Source organism: Penicillium cataractarum (genome assembly GCF_028827025.1).
Source record: "Penicillium cataractarum strain IBT 29864 chromosome Unknown utg000008l, whole genome shotgun sequence".
NCBI lineage: Eukaryota > Fungi > Ascomycota > Eurotiomycetes > Eurotiales > Aspergillaceae > Penicillium > Penicillium cataractarum.
The window spans coordinates 1,403,948-1,426,895 of NW_026622744.1; the positions used below are offsets into that span (position 1 = coordinate 1,403,948).

The window sequence follows — 22,948 nt, forward strand, 5'->3', positions numbered from 1 at the left end:
GTGGGTAGAATTGTATGGTCCATACTGTAGGAGAATAATTTGTAGTGTAATGCAAGTAAGGGTCTAGCTAGACACCTCAGGCCCACAAAAAAGGCAGAAAGAGGCGGAGGTTATGTGGAGACTACACACGTGATTGAAAATTTGTTATTGGCCCACAGACCAGGCTCGGCTAATCACTAGCGTCCCACACACATTCTCTCTTACTGACCTTTCTCCCTCGAACTTTTTGCAGTTGCGACAACGACAACCGACGACCTCGTGAAGCCGACAAGGTACGCTCCCACGCCTTTCTCAATCTCCAAAACCAATACCTCAAGAAACCGCCAGTATCCTGACTTTGAATTGTTCCAGATGGGTGCCCTCAAGTACGTCGAAGAGATCCAGAAGAAGAAGCAGTCCGATGTCATTCGGTTCCTGCTCCGCGTTCGCTGCTGGGAGGTAAGATAGGACTCCCCCGACCCCCTCGATTTCCTAACATCTCCGCCGAGCGCTCGTGTGCGTAGCCATAGGAAATGCCTGGATCCCTGGTATTACTCGACGGCTCAGAACCGAACCTCCTTCGGCGGAAATGGTGTTTTTTTTTCTTGTGGCACAGCAAATGAGACCCTTTGGGCGACTCATGTGTCTTGCTATACACTCGTTGAACATTGCTGAGAGTGCATCAATATAGCTCCGCCAGCTGAACGCCATCCACCGTGCTTCGCGCCCCTCTCGTCCCGACAAGGCTCGCCGTCTCGGTTACAAGGCCAAGCAGGGTTACGTCGTCTACCGCATCCGTGTCCGCCGCGGTGGCCGTAAGCGCCCTGCCCCCAAGGGTGCCACCTACGGCAAGCCCACCAACCAGGGTATCAACCAGCTCAAGTACCAGCGTGCTCTCCGTGCTACTGCTGAGGAGCGTGTTGGCCGCCGCTGCGCCAACCTGCGTGTCCTGAACTCCTACTGGATCAACCAGGACTCCACCTACAAGTACTTCGAGGTCATCTGCGTTGACCCCCAGCACAAGGCTATCCGCCGTGATGCCCGCATCAACTGGATCTGCAACCCCGTCCACAAGGTGAGTTTTTCCCACGAATTGAAGAATTTTCTTCTTTTCTTCCGGACCCTACGAGATTGGCCGTACCTGACTGAAGTTTCTTCTTTTTAGCACCGCGAGGCCCGTGGTCTCACCGCTACCGGCAAGAAGTCTCGTGGTATCAACAAGGGCCACCGCTACAACAACACCAAGGCTGGTCGCCGCCACACCTGGAAGCTCCACAACACCCAGAGCTACTGGCGTTACCGTTAAGTGCATTAATGCACGGGCCCGGTGTTTTATGGTGGAAAATATTGGCTGCATGTGGTTATCTCTTCGATCAATTCTCTCCCGGACCGTTTCATTTACGCTGGGTTCGAGTTTAATGCAGACCAGCAGGATCTGTTTTTAGCCCAAAAAGCCATCTTTGTTTTATGTTGAATTCCCCCTTGATTAACGAAGTATGACTGGTTCAACTCCATACCGGCGCTCCGGACTTGTAGAATGTGTAGATTTCCTCTTAGACTTGTTCAACATTGAACATGCTGTTCAAGTGCTCTCTAGGCTCTTCCTGATAGGCCTTGGCGGGTGCTCGTGTGCCACAGCAGGGGTCCTCAATCTGCAACACTCTAGCACCTCGAACAAGACACGCCACGTTTCCAGTGGATCATCAGGCCAGATGCTAGCCCGATAGACTAACAAACTGATCGTCAGACTCCATAGTGGACGAATCATCATCACGCTTTAGAGACACCTTTGGCGTGCCAAAAATAGGTCCGTCAGGATGCCTGAGGCAGCAACACTACCCCTGCCCTGTTAATTAGCCGCTTCCCAATCCGTTCGTGACCGAGTATGAGCTATTGCTACGACATCTCCTCAGCTCGTTGGCGAGGCAGGCGGTATTGAAATCATTGCATTACTTGGATTTGAGAATATCTACTTCCTTTGTTGCAGCTTGAGCCATCGGTGGAAAGACAAAGAAACGCTGTGTTGGACGCTCTCGGGTCCTTGTTATAGGTCACTTCCCCGCGGTCGATTCGCATGCGTCGAGTACAAACACCGAGCTGCACCTACAGGCTCACTACCCGGAATATCTTACACACGGTGATTTTACAAACCTCCACTGTCGACTAGATGCGCCCTCATGCCCTCCCGGCCTGGACGTGACCCGCCGCTGCCTCCGCTGCCTCCGATCTTGAGCTCTGGCGTCACCGCTCCTCTCCTCGAACCTTCCCCGGGCGACTCCCTCAGCTCCTTCCTCAGAAACCATTAGGAGGCGGTTACCGGAGCATCATAATGCGCCGAATATGGCCACGATGAACGGCCCCGCGCCCACCAGTCCCCGTCGTGGGCACCACCGCTCAATCAGTCATCCATTTCCGTTTCCTGGACTTGGGAAGAGGCGTGACAAGACAAAAGCCAACATGTGGGAATCAGATTCGGACTCTGACGAGGTTACCTTCCCCACCGACACCGTCAACAAAAGCCCTCGCAAGGACTCGAAGGTTGGAGGGGATCTTGCAGAAACGAAGTGTCAAACCTGCAACTCGACCGTACGGTGGCCACGGGATTTGAAGATGTTTCGTTGTTCTGCCTGCTTGATGGTGACCGATCTGGATCCCGAACCGCTGACGGAGTCCAAAACGTCCGTTAACCCTGATACTGAAGACCGGTCTCGTGGCGGGCGCTCTAATAAGAAACACCCCTTTGACGATCGTCCCTTACCACCACTGCCACCATCCGCACGACCACCAGAGACAAAGCAGGGTATGCTACAACCGAATTTTTCAGACTTGTCGACCAACATCGGCTTACTGAATGCCGTTCCAGATATGCCATTGTCAGCCAAGTACATGAGCGACATGATCGACAAATGTCTTTCAATGCACTTCGACAATATTTTGGATGGATCCAGACCCGGTTCGGGACCGGCCGATGATCTCAACGGTCGAGCGCGTCTTTCCAAACCAGATGAACCTTCTTCATCGATTGGCCGTGGCCCTGGTGGCCACCTGTCAGCCCCTCGAGACCCTCGCAGCCGTAGCACTTCTGGATCTGGCGAGCGACTTGGTGTGCCTAAGAATCCGTCCACTTTCTTGACGCCCCACGTGGCTCAATGGGAAGGCAAGGATACACCAGTGCGGACTCGAGCCAATTCAGATCTACAGTCAAAACATAAGATCGATCGGCCTCCTCAAGATCGCCCAACACACCACTCAGATCTGGAGAACAAAGACCGCGAAACTCACCATGCAGTATTTGAGCGACTGGAGAATTACCTGATCTCTTCTCTGAAAGGCATCGACGTTCTTAATACGTCTTTCTCAACACATCAACCGTCTATTCGATCCGCTAGTAGCGGTAACCCCCCAAGGATGAAAATTGATCCCAATGCTCTCATGGAACCGAACTTGAATGCGGCAGTGTTTGAACCGGATGCCAAAACTCTTCTCCTTGGAGATCTGGCCGAAAACTCATCTTGGTGGATGACAGAATGGGCTCAGGCTGAGGGACACATTCCTTCATCGGCCAGGGAGAAAGGACAACAGGATTCTCGGTTGGTATCGTCAAGATCCCCTCGGATTAACTGGGCTGAAGTGGGACGGTGGTATCAGTTGCTCCTGACAGCCGGGAGCTCCTGGGCCGAACGCTGGGTTGCCAAGAGACCCGAGCATATACGTTCAGAGACCGATGCGGCTCGTCAAAAGAGATGGGAATCAGTTGACCTTACTCAGTTGGAGAGGGAGATTATTGATTCTCGCATTCATCTCCAGCGGACGTTCATGAAAGCTGTCGAGAATCTGTTAAAGCGCCCGCGTCGTCTCCTCAAGAAAGCGGACGATACCAGGTGGTTGTTCATCTTGCTTGCCAACCCTTTGTTGTCATCGCCTGGTGCTTATTCGGCCCCTCGACCCGCACAAGTACCGCATCGCGATGGTCGACGCCCACCCCATCCGAATGAAGGTCCACGACCGACTACGAGGGATGCCAAGTCCTCGCACAAAGATCACAATCGCCAAGGGTCCTCTAATCACCACCATGGACTCGTGAAGCGGATCCTGGGATTGATGTCTAATGCTTCTAATGAGTGCCACCACCATTTTATCTCCTGGTTCTCCCGATTCTCTCCCAGTCAATTTGAACGGATTGTGGAATTGATCGGTGGATTTGTGACTTATCGATTGACTCGTCAGCATGGTCGCAAGCGCAACGACATTGGAAAAGATGGGGATGAGCTTATCCCGAGTTTTGCTAGTGCTGCGGGTAACACCCCTGCGGAGCTACATGCAGCTATCAACAATCGTCGCAGCCCCAACAAAAAGCCAGAGAAGAAGAAAGAAGCTCCCATTGTTTATGTGGAGGATTGGCAGCTCAAAGCCGGGTCAAGAGTATTATCCTTATTATTCACTGCAAACACGGACGGGTCCAGGAAGTCTGATGTACAATCGCGGGATCTACGGACTCAGCGTCATCCTAATTCTGCTGTGCTGTCAGGACGTCGTGATAATTACATGGTCCCCATCAGTTCCTTCTACAATACCTTGCTGGACTACTCGGACCTCATTGCCGACTTTGAAATCTGGGAGTCAAAAAGTTCCAAGTTCTCGTTCTGCCAGTATCCTTTCCTCTTGAGCATCTGGGCCAAGATCCACATCATGGAGCACGACGCTCGCCGCCAGATGGAAGTGAAAGCGCGCGAGGCCTTTTTCAGCAGCATTCTCAATCACCGTGCGGTCAGTCAATATCTCGTTCTGAAGGTGCGACGCGAATGCCTTGTCGAAGATAGCATGCGTGCCGTGAGCGAGTCTGTTGGGGCTGGTTCCGAAGAGATCAAGAAGGGACTCCGGATTGAATTTGTTGGAGAGGAAGGTGTCGATGCCGGTGGTCTTCGCAAGGAGTGGTTCCTTCTGCTGGTTCGGGAGGTCTTTGATCCCCACCACGGTAAGTCAAGATAGGATTCCCCGCGGGGTCTGCGATTTTTTGCTGACACAGGACAGGGCTGTTCATTTACGATGACGACTCCCAGTATTGCTATTTCAATCCGTATTGCTTCGAGTCCTCTGAGCAGTTCTACTTGGTTGGCGTGTTGCTTGGCCTTGCTATCTACAACTCCACCATTCTCGACGTCGCCTTGCCGCCATTCGCATTCAGGAAATTGCTTGCAGCCGCGCCACAGAACACTGGGTTACATCCACCCAACCCTCACCGCTCGAAGTTCAAGTGTACATTGGACGACCTCGCCGAGTTCCGACCCGCTCTTGCCAAGGGACTTCGGGGTCTTCTCGAGTTTGAGGGTGATGTCGCCGAGACGTTCTGCTATGACTTTGTTACTCAAGTCGACCGGTATGGAGAGGTTGTGAGCGTACCCTTGTGCACGGGGGGCGAGAAGCGACCTGTGACTAATTCTAATCGGCGTGAATTTGTCGACTTGTATGTTCGCTATCTCCTTGACACGGCCGTGACCCGGCAATTTGAGCCGTTCAAACGCGGGTTCTTTACCGTGTGCGGGGGCAATGCTCTCTCGCTGTTCCGATCGGAGGAGATTGAGTTGCTCGTTCGCGGTTCCGATGAAGCGCTCGATGTGACCTCGTTGCGGGCCGTTGCTACCTACGACAATTGGTCAACTCAGCGACCCGAGGCAATTGCGGTGGTGCAATGGTTCTGGGACTTCTTCGAGACTGCCCCGCCCCAGGCCCAACGAAAGATTCTCTCTTTCGTTACAGGTAGTGATCGGATTCCCGCTATGGGCGCCACCAGCTTGTCTATTCGGCTCGCATGCCTCGGAGATGACTGCTCCCGGTACCCGATCGCACGGACCTGCTTCAATACACTCGGCCTGTACCGCTATGGCTCTCGGGAGAAGCTCGAGAAGCTGCTTTGGGATGCAGTTGTGAATAGTGAGGGCTTTGGGTTGAAATGATCCACTTGGTTTTTCTTTGCTTTGTCTGATTGCTTGGCACTGGCTTTTGGCGGTGCCCCTCATAATAGCTATCGATGTTTGTATAGACGCTGGACGTTTGATTCTTTTTGGACGGGCATTTGTCTCGAGAATAACAGGAATTAGCTATGCCTTTGTTCAATGCGGTGCATTGTGGACTTCCACTTTTGTTCTTTTGCTTTATTTCCAAATGCACAGGGAGGCGTTCTACGGTTCAATTATTCAATGGCACACGAGTTCTCCAGGTTGGGATTGACCTTCCCCGCATTCCATCATTTACACTTGATTAGACTCTAGTACGTAAAATAAACAGTCATAACATGAATATTCCAACGGGTGTCTAGACGCTATTGCAAGCCCCGATTCTATTCGGTCCGGCTCGCTACCATCGATGCCGATACACGGCCGTCTGATAGTACTTGCCCTCAACCCGGATACGCGTCTTAGCGGCAATTCAAAAGGTTGAGTCTGGGCAAAAGGTTCAACCAGATATGCCTCGACTTCTTCTCTTTTGAAGGGTCTTTCTCATTGTACTCCAACCCGTCTTTCTAGATAGATGGCTTAGGCATTATGTCTCGCAAAGCAAGACTGATGAGGGTTTGAAGTCCTTTCGGAGGGCCTCAACTTCTACTACCCCACTGTACGCCTCTCGGAAAATGGGACGAATCTAGAGCTAGGGTCCGTGTTCGGCGTGTATTCTGCTGACCGATGACCGAGTCATCAAGGCCTGACCTCGCCTTCTCCCATGTTAAGTCCGGCACTAGGCCGAGGAATCTACACCGAAATCCCGCGTGTATTGCCCGGGGAGAAAGTATATGCGGGGGTTGTGTGTGAAGGTTGATGGTTGAGATGGCTGATGCTAAGCTCCACTAAAGTTGGCATTCGTCGGCTGCTTGGCCTCTTAAGACATGGCAAAAAGTTTTAACTCCACCCTTGGCCACGCGAGCCGTCGAGCAGACCATGGATGTGATATGATATCAAGAGGCAGGAACTTGCGCTGCTGCTTGGCTATGATGAGAATTTTCTTTTGATTAATATTGGTCCGTATTTGCGTATTCCTGACTCCTGTACTGTGCACAGTTCAATGCGAATATCCCTGCTGCACCCCAGATTTGTGCACGAGTTCTGTACAGAAGCCCCACATTCTTTCCCCACACTCTGAGAGTTTTTTCCCTCCACATCATGTGCTCGGAGCTAGAGTCAGTGCTGCACTGTAAAAGTCACTCTAGGGGGGCTACTCCGTACGCCCTCGGCAGTCCTCCGTTGAATCAGTTGGCTGCTCGCAAAAGAGTGGATTCTACTGTCCTTCCAAAAAGAGTTTAAGCTATGAAGACATCCGATAAATCTCCGTCGCTCTAGAATATTCGTGAGCCACTTCCGTGGAAAACATTCCCCGGATAGATCTTACGACGAAGGATCGATAAAGTCGTATCAATAATGGGAGAGTGGGAGAAAAAGAAAAGAACTCGACTTCACACCTCGAACAAGTCAATACTCGAGAAGTGATATCACCATATAGACACTCTTCTATAGAACCTGTTCGATGTGTATACCGCGGAACCCCCTGATTTCTTGCACAACCCTTCTTTTTTTTTGCCAAACAACAGGGACTGGCTATCCCGAAGACCGAAGTTTAGCCAGCCCGAAAGGTAAAAAAAACGCCACTAGTTCCAACCTCACTCCCATAGGCCCCTCCACAACCATCTCTTCCCATTTACCCAGACCAAGAGCACAGACGCGGGGTTAGCTTTCTTCACCCCATGATGCAAAGTGTGGAGAAAAACTATACTCGACGAGACTAGTGCTCGTTATGACTCGTGTATAGTACTCAAGAGACGGGAGGCGTACCTTGGTTTCTCGGCAAAAGAGGAAAGAATCATGGAAGATCCTTCTATCCAGACCGTGCCGGGCTCCCGGCAAATGCCATCATTGATGCGCAGGCAAGCCATGCCTTGACTCGTTACGAGTAACTAGAGACGAAAGAAAAAAAAAGTATATAGAGAAGCTTGATCCAGTTCTCGGATGTCCTTGTTGATCACGGACTCCCTTCAAACCGCCCACGGCTCGATTGAGTGTACCTGAGCACGATGGTTTCTGCAAAGCAACTAGCATTGGCTGCGGCCATGCTGTCTGTCTGTGGACTGACCCATGCCGAGAGTAATATTACCTCGGATACTTATTTCTATGGCCAGTCTGAGCCTGTTTATCCCTCGCGTAGGTTGAAGTTCATCCCTTGAAATGAAGGTGGCGTTGATAGCTAACACTATACAGCCAATGGTACCGGATCTGGTGACTGGGCTAAGGCCTATGAGAAGGCTGCCGCGATGGTTTCTAAGATGACTTTGGAAGAAAAGGTTCGTTCCATTTGCAGAGATTTACAGGGCAATACTGATCCGGATTCATTATAGAACAACCTCACTTACGGAGCTAGCAATACCGAGAATGGGTGCTCTGGAATCATTCCGGCTATTCCTCGTCTGGGATTCACTGGCCTCTGCTTGACTGATGCAGGCAATGGTGTCCGTAACACGGACTTTGTTAACAGTTACCCCAGTGGTATTCATGTTGGCGCCAGGTAAGCCTCACAGGTCTCCAGCAATGATGAAGGCGTTTCCCTGACCTGAGGATTACTATAGTTGGAATAAGACCCTTGCATATGAGCGCGGTTGGCACATGGGAGGAGAGTTTAGAAAGAAGGGTGTTCAGGTGGCTCTTGGACCCATGGTTGGTCCTTTGGGACGCACCGCCACCGGTGGTAGAAACTGGGAAGGTTAGTGCCTGGAAGAGAAGCAGATGTTGGGATAATTGCTAACTTTTGGAAGGTCCCTCTAACGATCCCTATCTCGGTGGCGCAATTGCTGCCTCTACTGTCCAAGGCACACAGGAACAAGGTGTCATTACAAGCGTGAAGGTTTGTCGATATCTACAAGAGCAGTCATTGGAGCTGAGCATTGATTCTAACCATGAATTTTCTATAGCACTTCATCGCCAACGAGCAAGAGCTTTACCGTAACCCTACCACCAACTCCGATAACCAGACGGTCGAGTCCGTCTCCAGCAACATTGATGATAAGACCATGCACGAGCTGTATCTTTGGCCTTTCCAAGATGCCCTCAGGGCAGGCGCCGGAAATATCATGTCAGTCGCACCAACAAGAGCATAAGTGATATCATGACTGACAATTGCCCAGGTGTTCCTACAACCGAGTGAATAACTCGTATGGCTGCCAGAATAGCAAGACTCTGAACGGATTGCTCAAGACCGAGCTTGGCTTCCAGGGCTTTGTCGTGACTGACTGGGATGCTCAGCACGCTGGTGTCAGTGCAGCCCTCGCTGGTCTAGACATGGCTATGCCTGATGGCCAGACCTTCTGGGGCAACAACTTCACCGAGGCTTTCACGAACGGCAGTGTTCCTGTATCTCGTTTGGATGACATGGCTACTCGTATCATTGCCACTTGGTACCAGATGGGACAAGACGAGTCGAGCTTCCCCTCTCTTGGTGTTGGTATGCCGTACAACATCAGTGAGCCTCATTACATTGTGAATGCACTCACTCCCGATGCGAAGCCCGTTCTGTACGAAGGTGCGGTCGAGGGTCATGTCCTGGTCAAGAACGTCAACAACGCTCTTCCTCTGCAATCCCCTAAGTTGGTTTCTGTATTCGGTTGGGATGCCAAAGCACCTGACAGCATGATGCCCAACGGACAGAGCCTGGTTTATAACCCTTGGGTTCTTGGTCTGGAACCTGCGATCTACCAGACCGGTGATGTCTTCTTGAACACCAGCCCTGACGTGCCTGACTACTACCAAGTTGCATTCAACGGCACCCTCTCAGTTGGTGGAGGCTCAGGCGCCAACAGCGGTCCTTATCTGAGTGCACCCCTCGATGCTCTGCAGCAGCGCGCTTATGAGGACAACACCGTTCTCATGTGGGATACCTCCGTGTCTCCCTCTTCAATTGGTTTGATGGAGGCCTCCGATGCCTGCTTGGTATTCATCAATGCCTTCGCTACCGAGAGCATGGACCGTCCTGGTCTCCGCGAAGACTACTCCGACGGCCTGGTGAAGCAGGTTGCATCAACCTGTGCTAACACCATCGTCGTCATCCATAACGCTGGAACTCGCCTGGTCGACCAATTCGCCGACCACGAGAACGTCACCGCAATTGTCTTCGCCCACCTGCCCGGTCAAGAATCCGGTCGTGCAATCGTGAACCTGCTCTACGGCGACGAGAACTTCAGCGGCAAGCTCCCTTACACCGTTGCCAAGAACGAATCCGACTACGCGACCCTGTCCCACACCCAAGCGGTCACTCCTTACGGCCTCTTCCCCCAGTCAGACTTTGACGAGGGCGTCCTCACTGACTACCGTTACTTCGACAAGCATGATATCACCCCTCGCTACGAGTTCGGTTTCGGTCTCTCGTACACTACCTTCTCCTTCTCTGACCTGAAGGTTTCCGCACCTAAGAAGAACATCGCTGCTTACCCCAGCGGAGCCATCGAGCAAGGTGGTGCCGTCGATCTGTGGGAGACCGTCGCAACTATCACCGCCACCGTCCGTAACACCGGAAAGAAGTCTGGCGCAGAGGTAGCCCAGATCTACGTCGGTATTCCCGGTGGCCCCGTGAAGCAGCTGCGTGGATTCGAGAAGGTCCGCATTCCTGCTGGAAAGTCTGTCAAGGTCACTTTCCCCTTGACTCGTCGTGACCTGAGCACTTGGGATGTCGTTGCGCAGAAGTGGTTGCTTCAGAGTGGAAGCTATAACCTCTATGTTGGCTCTTCTAGCAGGGCTCTTCCTTTGACAGCCTCTATGGAGGTTACTTCTAGCTCCAGTGCTTAAGGGAATGTGATATAGTTTTGTGCTAGATCGGGTTGATAATAGATACTAAGTGGGGCTGCGCTCGCGCGGCCTGCGTTATGAAGCATTTGATTAGAAGAACTTATGAGAATATGAATGTGTAATTCTTGCCAATTTGTTGCCTGGATACGAATAACCCACACTTGCTTTATAACTACAATAATTTCCATCTTTCCGAAAATCTTCTACTACCACTAACCACCACCCGAGTCAATTGTGATTGAAGCGGCAAGTGTGGGCTTTCCAAGACCCATTTACATAGAGAAATTGCATATCACTTTTTATTCAGGAAATCAGCGTTCCGGAGACTACCAACAGCGCCAAATGCGATACCACGTTCGCTGCTTAGAGAAAACGACGACAAGAGTGTCAATCCCTCAGAACGAGAGAATCATGCACTGAGACGCTTCCCAGCCTGATACAATAGCGTGAGACAGCTCAAATTGCCCCACCACCAGACCAAACCACGAGTCCAACTCCACTTGGGCGTACCAACGAAGATATACACGCCACCATAGATGATACGGGCAATAGTATACGAAAGACCAGCCGCATTGATAATCTGCGACGGCACCCCAGCATATGATGCAAACAGCAGACTTCCCACCAAGAGTGAATAATTCTCGACCGAATTGGCATGAGCTGATTCATTGCGCTTGAGCATGTCGAGTTGTTTCCGCGTGAGTTTCCCGTCTCGGACCGCCGCCTCCCCGTACTTTGCGAGATCCTCGCGTGGAGATACTTGATGGTCGATGCCGTACCATTGCTTGAGCGTTCGCGAGGAGAGCACGCCGTAGGCCCAGATGAAGTGGAATGCTAGGAAGGCGGGACCAAAGTTTGGGACTGTATCGAGGGGACTTGTGGCGCGGAGGCCGATGGTTGTTAGAAAGGAGCTCATGATAGTGATGTGATCATGAATTAAATGGTAATGGAGAATTTGGGGATTTACTGGGAGTTTGAGGAGGACATGGCTTTTGTAAGCGCGACCGAGAAGGCTTTGGGGGCCAAAAGTCGTCTTACGGCGGGGTGGTGTTGTTAGCCTACTCGGAAGGAATACTAGTGATTTACAGAGACGTCGCTTCGAGAATCCAAGGGGTGCTGTTCCAGTAGCAAGGCGAAGACAAAGCATAATGGGGAACGCCCGCGAGTCTCGAGATCCAATAGTATTCCCCTAGAATTGCCAGCTCTTTGAACATTCTTGACACAATAGTGAAGATGATCATTCCTTAAACACCGACATTGAAAAAAATGAGGATCAAACGGTAGGCTTCTCATCCGGTTGCTGGACATGAAGTAAATCGAGAATACGATGAATCCCCTTGTTAGGGCCCAATGAAGCTTCCAACTCTTCAACATGAGTGCGTGCCTGCTGGGCCAACCGGCCTAAAGTCTCCCGGCAGTACTGAAAGCTCCCAGTTGACTCCATGTACTGGACAGCACGAATCTTGAGAGCGTCATCCTCGCTGCGTTGCTTGAGAATGTCGACTAGAAAGGTATTCTCGGGGGCTGCATGAACGCTGTGAATGACGAGATATGAGAACTTGCCCTCGGTCAAATCTTCCATGCGCCCTTTCTTTTCAGCGTAGAGTCCACTTTGTAGATTCATATAGTCATCACGGATCTGGAAGATGACACCCAATAACTCCACTAGTTTGGACAAGTCTCTGGAAGAGGTTAGGTTGGATCCGCTAACGTTGAAAAGACTGGGAGATCATACACGGTCCTTGTGCTTTGAATTTCCATCAACTCCACTGCTAGTCGAAATAACCCCCCAGTTTTGTAGATCACCATCTGGATGTATTCCTCCTCCGTCGGACAGACTACCGCATCACGCCAGTAGAGATCCATCCCTTGACCTCGATGCAAATCTAGAAGGGCGTGGGTAAAGATATGAAATGCGCGCGGATCATTGATTTCGTTCAGTCTTTCCTGCTGTAGGAAATACGCGTAATTTGCCGCGTTTATCGTTTGAGCGACGCCAAAAACTTCATGAGCCACCGGGTGGCCTCGACGGAGCCGAGACGCATCTTGTATATCATCGATGCTTCGTAGGAGATTAGCACAGGCTACAGGACAATGATGCTGGGACTCACAGCAGCGATGCCGTGTGTAGTAGATTGATCACTTCCTGGACAATGGCTAGCTTATCGTTAGGTAGTTGAATCCATTCATTGAAAGCGAGGATCAATTTGCCCCGGATATTTTTCCCAGGAATAGAACGTAGGTAATCTAACGGAGCGCAGATGATCTAATGAACGTTAGAGCCCTGAAGCCTAGAATTCGTTCAAACAAAGTATGGCATCACACCTTCTCATAGTGCTCGGCAACCTGGTTTGGTCCACGGCATGGCTGCCCACCTAATGGTGCAGGATTCGGCTCCGCGCGAAATCTCTGGATGCTTTTCAGATCCAAGCCCCTAGAACGAACCGTAAGTACTGAGATATAATTCCTAAAGAAGCCATTAGGAAGGAAATACTGGCAGATGAAATCTAAAACCCTTGTTGCTATAAGCCGAAACATAATTCCTGCTCTTGCGATGTTGTTGCTTTGGAAATATGAGTGATCCATCCACGATGAGAATCAGCAAGCCTTTGCAACTAATGTAATGCTTGGTCTTTCTTTGGAGATCTGTCTTACGAAGTCGAGTACTCTATAGCCAATCCTACATATTGGACAGCCATATAATGGCATGTATTCAAATACCAAGGCATGCAGTAAGTGGTTTGTGTTTTGGCTACGAAATTTACAAATCATACTTGCGCCTAACAGATTTGGATCGAAATATTACGTTGTTTAGTCCCGAGGTTGAATTTTACTCAACACAGTATTTTAGTACAGAACTAGATGGGTAATGAATTTCAATACGCAATGAAAGGGCGTCTTTTTGCAAACTCTGTGACCAAGGAGTGTAAAATTGACAATTGAATCCATATTAAACGATGTTATCATACCGATAGCCAACTATTACATCCTGGTATACGCACATATTATCTAGTAGGCTCATATATTTGCCCACCATAATATGAGAAAAAAAATCCGTATAACCCAACCCAATCATGAACCCTGGATCATCTCGGGTGAGGCGCATGTAGTCAGATCTGTGATCGTTTACGGAGGCGTATTCTAGATAAGACTGCATGAACGACGCATCCTGTCACTAGCGTGAGCGCCAGGTCGGAGTATAGAATGCGCGAAACTGCATTGCTGACCCTTCGATGGTGGAATAGTATGATCGCGTCAGCGTATATTACTGTGATGAGGAGTGTGCCCGACAAGATAACCCAGGTACTTCCTTGACAAAGTACCATACATACTGGTGAGAGTAGCGTATTCCCTGACCTTAGGCAGGGTTGTTAAGTCCGCTGCACAATGAAAATGATTTTGAAACTGATGATGTGACGTGATAATACCACAGCACGTATTTCATGACACAAACATTCGGTAGACCTCAGGATTTCATCTGCAAGTTTCAGACCGTTTACTTAGTTCTCGAAATCAAATACTGCATCTATGGATAAGGCCCACTATAATCTGTAGTCATAGCTCTTGACGCCCTTTCGTAGTGACCAACGTCAATGTATCCCAGTACAGCACCATCGCTACACTGCACGGCCCAAGCAAAACCACTCCGACAATTCCGACAATCAGTAATACCCAGGAAGACCGAAGACTTCTCGTGAGGGTCGCCTGACGGTAAGAGGCTGTCCACACCAGAATTGCGCATGCAGAACACGTATAGTCCCACTGCAAGAACCGCAGCACGCCCGACTCGAGAGTCGTCACTTGCGGCTCCCTACATGGAACTGGTGGAAAAAAGACACGGTGTGAGGTTGCTCTAACCCAGGAGAGACAAAGAAACAATATGTGTCCGGCAGTGGAGCACGAAAAGGCAAAGACGCATGCAGTTTTCAGCTGTCGATGCCATGAGTCCTTTGCATGGTTTAGACAGCGGAAAGCCCCCATGATGAGTGACGTGTATAGAGGCCAGCCTTACCAAATTGCAATGAATTGCTGCTTTGTATGATAGGCCAAGACGCCCGGAGCGGGTAATGCAGCAAATGCAAGCGGGAGAACATACCCAAGAATCATAGATGAGGGAAAGGAGCCTAGATCAGATCCAAAAGGTAACTTGTTGTCATGAAGCGCCAGCATTGCAGGCACCACAAGCCCTGGGCCGAGGCATTGTATCAGCGGACCGGCAATAAGGGCCAACCTATGGTAAAGGAGATTGTCAGTTTATCTTGATGGGCATCTTGAATACGAACTTACTCCATCAAAGCCGCAAAGGGACGCCTTCGCCGACTCGTCTCGATCACAATTATCAACCACATTGGCATCATGGCACTTGCAAATGCTAACCCGTATAGCGGCAACGTAGGCACTTCTCCCTGAAACACTGGCCAGAAGAACACATTGCATGCTGTTAGAAATTCATCCAGGGGACTCAATCCGGTGTAATTATAGTACAGCTGACCAGGTAGCTCGGACAGAGACCCGGTGTCAGCTATGGTGGACAAAAGACCAATGAAGCCGATGCGGAATGACTGGTAGTATTTTGTATACGCCGCAAAGAGGGACAGTGAGATGAGAGTGGCCTTGGTAGTTCGTGACATTCTTGTTTCTTTCAAACCTGAGGATCAAATTGGGTTGAGGAAGTAGATAGTGTGCACACAATAAACGGGTCCGAGGTTGCAGCTATATCCACCGTACTGGGGGACGGCGGTGGAGGTTAAGAGTTCACGAACACTAAGGTATGGAAAGAGAGGCAACTCCAACTCATACGCCTGCATAATAACTGATAAGTTACCTGCATAGCATGCACGGGTAGATCTTAGGCAAGTATAGCACGTTACAAACCGCAGATACGGACTAACCAATGCAGGTAGTCGACCCGTGCCCTTCCGTTGCATCGTTTCTAGTAAGGCATACATAATAATTCTGCCAATGACCTTCTAAATGTTATCAAAAACATTAAGGGGGTCGTGGTAAAAAGGGGTACCTCATGGGGACGAGAATGAAAGGGTTCAAAGGTTGGTCATTAGTGCATTGTACAACATGTTAGAAGAAAAAAATGAAGCCTTGTCTCTTCCCACCGTTCCTGTGTCCTAAATACATCCAAGTCAGACTTTCCAGGGTTTAATGCTTACAATATTAGTTAAACTTCTCGTTGAAACATTTTAGTATACAAATTTTCTAGGATGGACTTTGTGGACTGAAAAAATCACACCGAGCTAGACATCCACTCAACAAATATTGATTCGTAGGAGACCAGCTTTGGCTGTCTAGAGAATAGAAAACTAATCCAAACAAGGAAGGACGGCCTAAAACACCATCGAGCCTAAATAGTCTCTACCAGCCCACTTATACAAGATGATAAGTATGAGAATATACATCATAGCTTGAGCCCACCAGCCCCATGATTGGCCATTTCTCCGATACCTTTTCCACCCATCGCCACTGCGTTTTGGATGAGGCAGAAAGTCACACATCACCCCATCGGCAATTGTTTTGGACGCCATATCGGCAGGCAGGTCCCCGGCGTAAGGTGCGTAGTATCGACTTAGAAGAGTATTGAACAGACCATCTCGAGCCTGAAAGCGGACCAGGAATCGTGAGCTTCGGTAGATGGATTTAACGCGCTGATATCGGATTGTCCGATATTGATCCAAAAGCTTCTCTATCTGGGAATCAGTTGGGGGTGAGGAGCTCGAGATTTTCAGATGCCCCAGTAAGTTTGACAGGGCTGCTGCGTCCTCAATTGCCATGTTTGCTCCCTGCCCGATATTGGGTGTCATTTTATGAACACTGTCACCCAGCAGAACTAGTCAGCCATGGTACCAGGTTTCGAAGGTATTTTCCTCCAAAGCTGTCATAGAAGCAGTTTCCCGACTGTCCCATAGTTGTCCAAAGGTAAGATTGTGATAAAACTGTATGTTCCTCAACTCCTCCGCTGCGACGGAGGTATCGTGGTTCGAATAGCGAGGGCAGGCGGGATATGTGTATTTCTTGTCCAACTTCTGTATGACGAACCAATATAGACGACTATTTTTCCCCTGAATTGTGACAATGGTCAAACCATCGAATAGTGCATTTACTTGCTCTCCCACGTTCAACCTTCAACCCCTTGATGGCTGATGAGATGCCAAAGATACAACGAAATTCGACTGTGAGGCCTGTATATATCATATTGTTCAGTCCCCACAAGGAGTTCTCTGATGTCTAACGAAGTTTTCACCTACTGGACTTCTCCTTGGTAATCTTGGGGCTGAGGCTGAATTTCTCGATATCTCTCCAGATTTCTTGGCGGACTTTGCTGTGGACACCATCCGAGCCAACCACGAGATGGCCTCTATATATAGTGCCATTGGCCGTAGTCACCGTAGCACCCTTGCTGGAAGTCTCAATGGCTGTCACCTTTTCTCCCAGGCGAATTTTGCTGTGATCCGGATACCCGCGGTAGAGTATTTCAAGTAGCTTTTGCCGATCTAGAAACGCGATTGGGAAGCCGAACCTGAGTAGCTCCGTAGGCAATGTGAGAAAAGTCCATTGAGACCGAGAAACACTGACCTTTTATGAATAATTCTGGGATAGGAGCTACTGAAGCTGAATCCGTCAGGATAGCCGATAATTGCCGTGCTTAGCGGTTCGATGTGATCCTCAACCTCATCGTACAACTGCAGCTGATCTAAAACTCGGGCTCCATTTGGTAAGATGCCAATGGATGCCCCGATCTGGGGTGCCGGACTGCTCGACTTTTCGAGGACAATATGGTTAATTCCGGCCCTTCGCAAGCAATGCGCGAGTGTTAAGCCTCCGATTGATCCCCCCACAATGATAACCTGAAGCTCAGACTGGGTCATCTTCAATAGTTGAAAGTCACAATTTCCTCCTGTTGTGGGACCAACTTGGGATTGAGCAGTAAATAGATAATGTAATCGAGGGGCCGTACCTAGGAAGTTCCAATACTGAGACTTCGGTTTACGCACAAGGTGGACGAGCAGGCGCCGAAAAGAGTTACGCAGGCTACTACCAGAAATAAAACCAAGAAAGAAAAAAAAGAAAACCAGAACGTCTAGGTGAAGTCCATACGCAACGCATCATCTGTTGTTCACTTTCGTGCAGGACTGTAAGTATACTTTTCCAGTGCATGAAGCAGGCGAACTATTTTTTATTCTCGTTCAATCCCGTTCCTTCTTTCCAATACTGCCACCATCTAGTGGCATCACCGTGTTGTCACGAAATCAGATGTGGGGCCTAACCAGCGCGGAGTCAATAAAACTGAAAAGGGAACAGACATGATCGTTTCGATTATTGGGCGGCCAAGATCCAAAGCTATCAGCAATACAACTAGTCTATCACAGACAGAGGACTTGCTGGTGAACGTAAAGCATCCGAGGGAACACAACAGCTGACGATGTGCAGCCAGGTCATATGACCTTTTTTGTTCGCCTGATGCCTGCGCTCTTCTCATATTTCTCCACATACCTGTAACAAACTCCATACGACCCATCTAATATCAAGAAAACAACAAGGCTCCATAGAATAAGTGGGCTATTGAGCCACGCAAAAGATTGTGGCCAATACATCCAACGTAAGCTCCCAAATCCCACCGTGCAACACGACCCCAGAAAGCGAGAAAGCCTAGAGAAAATTAATGGGAGCTCCTATAACCCTACGTATAATCATATGTAAGAATTGGTCACATACCATAGAGTGTAAGAAGCTCCACGAGTGCTGCCACGACATAGGAGCTGGCAGAGCCCACTAACGCTTAGCAGAAGCTGACATATCACTGCACCCCAGGAGTAGGCTAGCGAGGGACCAACTTCAACAGCCAGAGCAATGTGTCCAGTGATGAAGCCGATAATGCCGATACAAAAGATCCAAGGTAGATTCCGCTCGACCAGCGGCGCATGGCTCCATTCACGGGATGAGAAATTAATGGCAGCATACATCACGCCGATGTTGATTAAAAGCCCCATTGCGAAAACTCCCAGTTCTACCTGGCTTTTGGAGGGATATATCAGGCAATAAACAATTTCCCATGCAATATTACAACATAATGGCATAATCGCCATCCCGTAGGTTCGTTCCTTAAATGATGTGTAGACCATTCCGACGTAATTTATCAACCACCCTAGTCCCATGCCGAGGACCAAAAGATCAGCAAGCGGTTTCACAGCATGGTATTCTTGAGGGGCCTGAGATGCATCAAAACCGTCCATGATGGTGTATTCCAGCAAGAGAGGAAGATATCGTGGTGGAATTAGAAATTGGATATTGCCGAGCCTAGATGCAAAGCCTGTCAAGTGCAAACCTATTTATGTCTTTTACATAGAATAAAATATGACTCGAAATATCCCGTTTGAGTACATAGTATGATACTTTCAGGTCTAATACTGCATGGTGATATAGGAGGTCAAGTGTATTGTATCACTGAAAAAGCGGAGTGTCCAAATTGGACTGGTTCCCCGGGGCCTGCAAATCTGCCACGACATAGCTATATGTGCATGTAATTCAATAGATTAATGTAAAGCATTCCCTAGATGTCAATTTATCCGATATTGACCTCCCTGCTTTTGAACTGGATGGGTGTTCTATATGCTGATAGTGAAAAGCAAAAATAAGTCATACAAATCGAGTGTTGTACAGTAACAGTCCAAAACCCTAAATTCAGAGACCATAGGATGGTCACACTGGATATTCTCCAACTCTTACGACGCCTTGTATAGATGTATTGAAAGTCGTCCCCCTCGATGGTCCATGTATCATGAGTTGGGTTATTGTATAATTGGTGACTGAAAAGGTTCTTTTCAATTTTGCTCGGGAATTAAAACTTGTGGAATACCGATGTATTAGTTGGAAGTATACCGTTGCCCCACCCATACAGTAGTACGTGATACAGTACCACACCATACAGTGACTACGCAAAAGTTTCAGCACCCCCCTAGAGACCCACTCTCAGACCGCCTAATCTATCTACCTACCGCCTACCTAAATCGCATACATGGAAAAACGCTAATAAGCGATATGAAGCACTTAGAGTACCTTCGCAGGCCATGCCTAATAGGTTAAAGGTAATGATTGAATTGGAAGGGTGATATGCGCCTTAATAGGCGAATTTTGTATATATTTAGTGGTTAACATGCAATCCATGGAGTTCTGCCTGAGGTTTTGCGACCGGCAGTATATTATGTAATTGGTGTGGTGTGGGGCGGGGGTGCTGAAACTTTTGCGTAGTCACTGTATGCTCGGATGCTCCATTGTAATTTAAATACTCGAAGGAATAATACGGGGATGGATCTGAGCTTGGCCAAGTTTGTTCTTCGATGCAACCCCGGTATGCACCTACTTGGGGAAAAGTACGATATCTATGCGTCGGTTGGGGACCCCGGCAGCAATGTGCTGGCTCTAGCTAAAGTTGGTCTGCAAGTTTGCCACAAACTAGCCGCTGATGAATAGATCGATAATCGTATCGTACATGTCAGGACGAGAAAGTAAGCACCGGAGTGAGATCCCAAAAAAAAGGCATGACTTCCTCCCTCGGGGGACTCAGAGCAGCGAGACGAGCAGACACATAATGCTAGAATACATAATGCTATATTGAGGCGAATATTCCGACGAAAGAAAAGATTTTCATTTTTTGCACGCACGACGCTGCCTTAACGTTGTTTTCCCAGTCAAGATCCTTACTAAATCATGAGCCTTTTTGCAAGTCTACCAGAAACGTTCCTTCAGGGAGCGGGACCTGTCTTAAGCATGGTTGCAGTGAGCAGCTTTCTTTATTTCCTTGTAGATCGTGTTCCTATTCCTCGATTCTTCAACAAAAAGGCCCAACTCATTGGACAAATGAACCCCGACAAAATCACCGGGCTCGAATGTCCATACGAATACCTTCGAGAAGCTTATGGCAAGTACCACTGGGCACCATTCGTTCACAAGCTATTACCAACCCTTCAAAATGACGACCATCCGAAATACATGATGGTGTTGGAAATTATGGATGCCATCCACCTTTGCTTGATGCTAGTTGATGATGTGAGAACCGATAGGCGAGGACCTGGTTTGGCATGGCCTTGGATGATTGTTGATTGACTAGTTTCCAGATTTCGGATGGCAGCGATTGTCGCAAAGGAAAGCCCGCTGCGCACAAAATATACGGCCCAACAGAGACAGCAAACCGAGCATACTACAGAGTCACCCAGATCCTCACCCAAACGACCAAGGAATTCCCCCAAACTTGCCCCGTGGCTGATGCAAGATCTTCGAGATATTCTTGAAGGTCAGGATATGTCACTCATCTGGCGCAGGGATGGGATTAGTGGTTTCCCCATTCGAGCTAGGGATAGAGTTGAGGCATATCGACGAATGGCCTCTCTCAAAACGGGGGCATTGTTCCGTTTACTGGGTCACCTTGTTCTTGAGAATGATTCTATGGACAAGACCTTCACCGTGGTTGCGTAAGTCTTTCCTTTCCGGAAGCACCCTCTGAGAAATTAGGATTGACCTCTCTATATAGCTGGTATTCGCAGTTACAGAACGACTGTAAGAATGTTTATTCTTCCGCGTATGGGAAGTTGAAAGGTCTTGCCGCCGAAGACTTACACAACCGTGAGATGACGTACCCTATCGTGGTGGCCTTGGGTGCACCTGAGGGCCATTGGGTGACAAAGGCCCTAGAATTGCCCTCGCCCTATAATGTTCGCAACGCTTTGAAGGTAATTAGAAGCAGTTATGTGCGTGACATATGCACAGCAGAGCTACAGAGATCCGGTTCTTCCGTTAAAGAGTGGTTGGAATTGTGGGGTAGGACTGAAAAACTTGATTTGAAGGCCTGAGCTTTCTCAGTGTAATGATGATCAGAATACTTGCTTTAAAATACCACGAGGTGGATACTCCATCAATTCCTGCATCGAAAATTGTCTTGAATAGTTGAGAAGGCTATGACTTAGGAAGCCAGCTACTCCACGTAGTACTCCGGTTCTTTTTCATCCCCAGGCATAGGATGTTTCTTACGAAACCCAGGGTAGATTTAAGAGACTACATGAATGGGGGAGATTTTAGAGTAGAGACAGCAGCAAAAGTAGTTAAGGTCAATTCTTGCGGCGAGAGGCGCCGAATCGAGACTCATTTGATGGAAATATCAAGGGAATTGCCATTTTGAAATTCAAGAAGCCCTTTTCTTGATGAATATTGGAGTTGAGACACTTGGCACAATTTTATCTCCAATCAAAATATTCCTTGGTCTTTCCGTTTGGTTGGGAGCGAAATGAACTTCATACTCCATCATAAAGCGACACAGGATCAACTTCATCACCACGGATGCAAAGAACCTCCCAGGGCAGGCATAACGGCCTAGACCAAAATGCATATGGTTTGGTCCTGTACTCACAAATCCAGATGTTGCAGCTTTTTGTTTGACAAAGCGGAAAGCATCGAATACTTCGGGATGTTCAACCACTTCAGGATCTCGCGAGATCGGACCGGTTGCCATACAGATATGGGTTCCCTTAGGAAGAAGAAGTCCATCAGATAAAGTAAGATTGTGTTTCACAACGCGGTGAAAAGAAACTGTATCTCGGGATTTTTACCCATCAGATTTCAGATTTATTAGTGTCACGGGTTGGGCGATCACTCACGTTCTCCAGGGGGATTGAAACTTTGAGATTCCTTCAAAAGACTGTCCATGAAATTTAAGTTATTCAAATTAGCCTGGCTGATATTAGGCCAGTCCGAAATCTCCGTTTGAATCTCTTCAAGCAACGGCTCTACCCATTGCGTCATGAGAAGAAGGTCGTACAAAGCATGGGTTAGACTCATGGCGCTGGTGTGAACGACCGCCATGCTAGTGATTCCAAGCAGTCGGTGGGCCAGATTGTGTGGGTGTGACTCTTTCTCGGTCTTAGCCAGATCCATCATCCACTGGAGGAAATCACCTGGTATATCATATTTGAGGTCTGATTCGGCCTCCATTCTTCGGCGCTTCTCAATCAGGGGCCCGAGGAGAGGAGTTCATCTTTGATATAGACCAGCTGGCGGTCCAGACTTCTACTGCTGGGAAGTATCCGGCCGATGATTGGGTGGAGGAAACCAGGGAAAGGACGTAATAGTGCAATAGTCAAAAAGATATTCTT

The 22,948-nt window shown here is 48.9% G+C and overlaps 9 protein-coding genes across 9 annotated transcripts; 4 read left to right on the top strand and 5 right to left on the bottom strand.

Annotated features, from left to right (window-relative positions):
* Positions 1-112: 112 nt before the first annotated feature.
* Positions 113-1,285, top strand: N7496_009633 (60S ribosomal protein eL15; the record flags this gene model as incomplete). The annotated part of the gene is made up of 5 exons (XM_056702547.1): positions 113-129; positions 233-272; positions 352-438; positions 671-1,054; positions 1,145-1,285. The coding sequence occupies 5 exons, from the start codon at positions 113-115 to the stop codon at positions 1,283-1,285; spliced, it is 669 nt and encodes a 222-aa protein (XP_056551547.1).
* Positions 1,286-2,319: 1,034 nt separating this feature from the next.
* On the top strand, positions 2,320-5,933 carry N7496_009634 (HECT-type E3 ubiquitin-protein ligase; the record flags this gene model as incomplete). The annotated part of the gene is made up of 2 exons (XM_056702548.1): positions 2,320-4,954; positions 5,011-5,933. 2 exons carry the CDS (start codon positions 2,320-2,322, stop codon positions 5,931-5,933), a joined length of 3,558 nt encoding a protein of 1,185 aa, XP_056551548.1.
* Positions 5,934-8,038: 2,105 nt separating this feature from the next.
* Positions 8,039-10,796, top strand: N7496_009635 (beta-glucosidase; the record flags this gene model as incomplete). The annotated part of the gene is made up of 7 exons (XM_056702549.1): positions 8,039-8,165; positions 8,223-8,305; positions 8,360-8,526; positions 8,588-8,721; positions 8,774-8,862; positions 8,930-9,090; positions 9,143-10,796. The coding sequence occupies 7 exons, from the start codon at positions 8,039-8,041 to the stop codon at positions 10,794-10,796; spliced, it is 2,415 nt and encodes an 804-aa protein (XP_056551549.1).
* A 409-nt stretch (positions 10,797-11,205) lies between these two features.
* On the bottom strand, positions 11,206-11,712 carry N7496_009636 (MAPEG family protein; the record flags this gene model as incomplete). Its single annotated transcript, XM_056702550.1, has 1 exon — positions 11,206-11,712. One exon carries the CDS (start codon positions 11,710-11,712, stop codon positions 11,206-11,208), a length of 507 nt encoding a protein of 168 aa, XP_056551550.1.
* A 357-nt stretch (positions 11,713-12,069) lies between these two features.
* Positions 12,070-16,609, bottom strand: N7496_009637 (uncharacterized protein; the record flags this gene model as incomplete). The annotated part of the gene is made up of 4 exons (XM_056702551.1): positions 12,070-12,478; positions 12,532-12,858; positions 12,908-13,062; positions 16,145-16,609. The coding sequence occupies 4 exons, from the start codon at positions 16,607-16,609 to the stop codon at positions 12,070-12,072; spliced, it is 1,356 nt and encodes a 451-aa protein (XP_056551551.1).
* Positions 16,610-16,639: 30 nt separating this feature from the next.
* N7496_009638 (FAD-dependent oxidoreductase) lies at positions 16,640-17,674 on the bottom strand (the record flags this gene model as incomplete). The annotated part of the gene is given in 4 exon segments (XM_056702552.1): positions 16,640-16,908; positions 16,922-17,026; positions 17,054-17,325; positions 17,382-17,674. 4 exon segments carry the CDS (start codon positions 17,672-17,674, stop codon positions 16,640-16,642), a joined length of 939 nt encoding a protein of 312 aa, XP_056551552.1.
* Positions 17,675-18,365: 691 nt separating this feature from the next.
* N7496_009639 (uncharacterized protein) lies at positions 18,366-18,796 on the bottom strand (the record flags this gene model as incomplete). The annotated part of the gene is made up of 2 exons (XM_056702553.1): positions 18,366-18,455; positions 18,584-18,796. 2 exons carry the CDS (start codon positions 18,794-18,796, stop codon positions 18,366-18,368), a joined length of 303 nt encoding a protein of 100 aa, XP_056551553.1.
* A 1,867-nt stretch (positions 18,797-20,663) lies between these two features.
* On the top strand, positions 20,664-21,652 carry N7496_009640 (uncharacterized protein; the record flags this gene model as incomplete). Its single annotated transcript, XM_056702554.1, has 3 exons — positions 20,664-20,877; positions 20,935-21,274; positions 21,334-21,652. 3 exons carry the CDS (start codon positions 20,664-20,666, stop codon positions 21,650-21,652), a joined length of 873 nt encoding a protein of 290 aa, XP_056551554.1.
* Positions 21,653-21,981: 329 nt separating this feature from the next.
* On the bottom strand, positions 21,982-22,787 carry N7496_009641 (cytochrome P450; the record flags this gene model as incomplete). Its single annotated transcript, XM_056702555.1, has 2 exons — positions 21,982-22,391; positions 22,454-22,787. 2 exons carry the CDS (start codon positions 22,785-22,787, stop codon positions 21,982-21,984), a joined length of 744 nt encoding a protein of 247 aa, XP_056551555.1.
* Between the last annotated feature and the right edge of the window lie 161 nt (positions 22,788-22,948).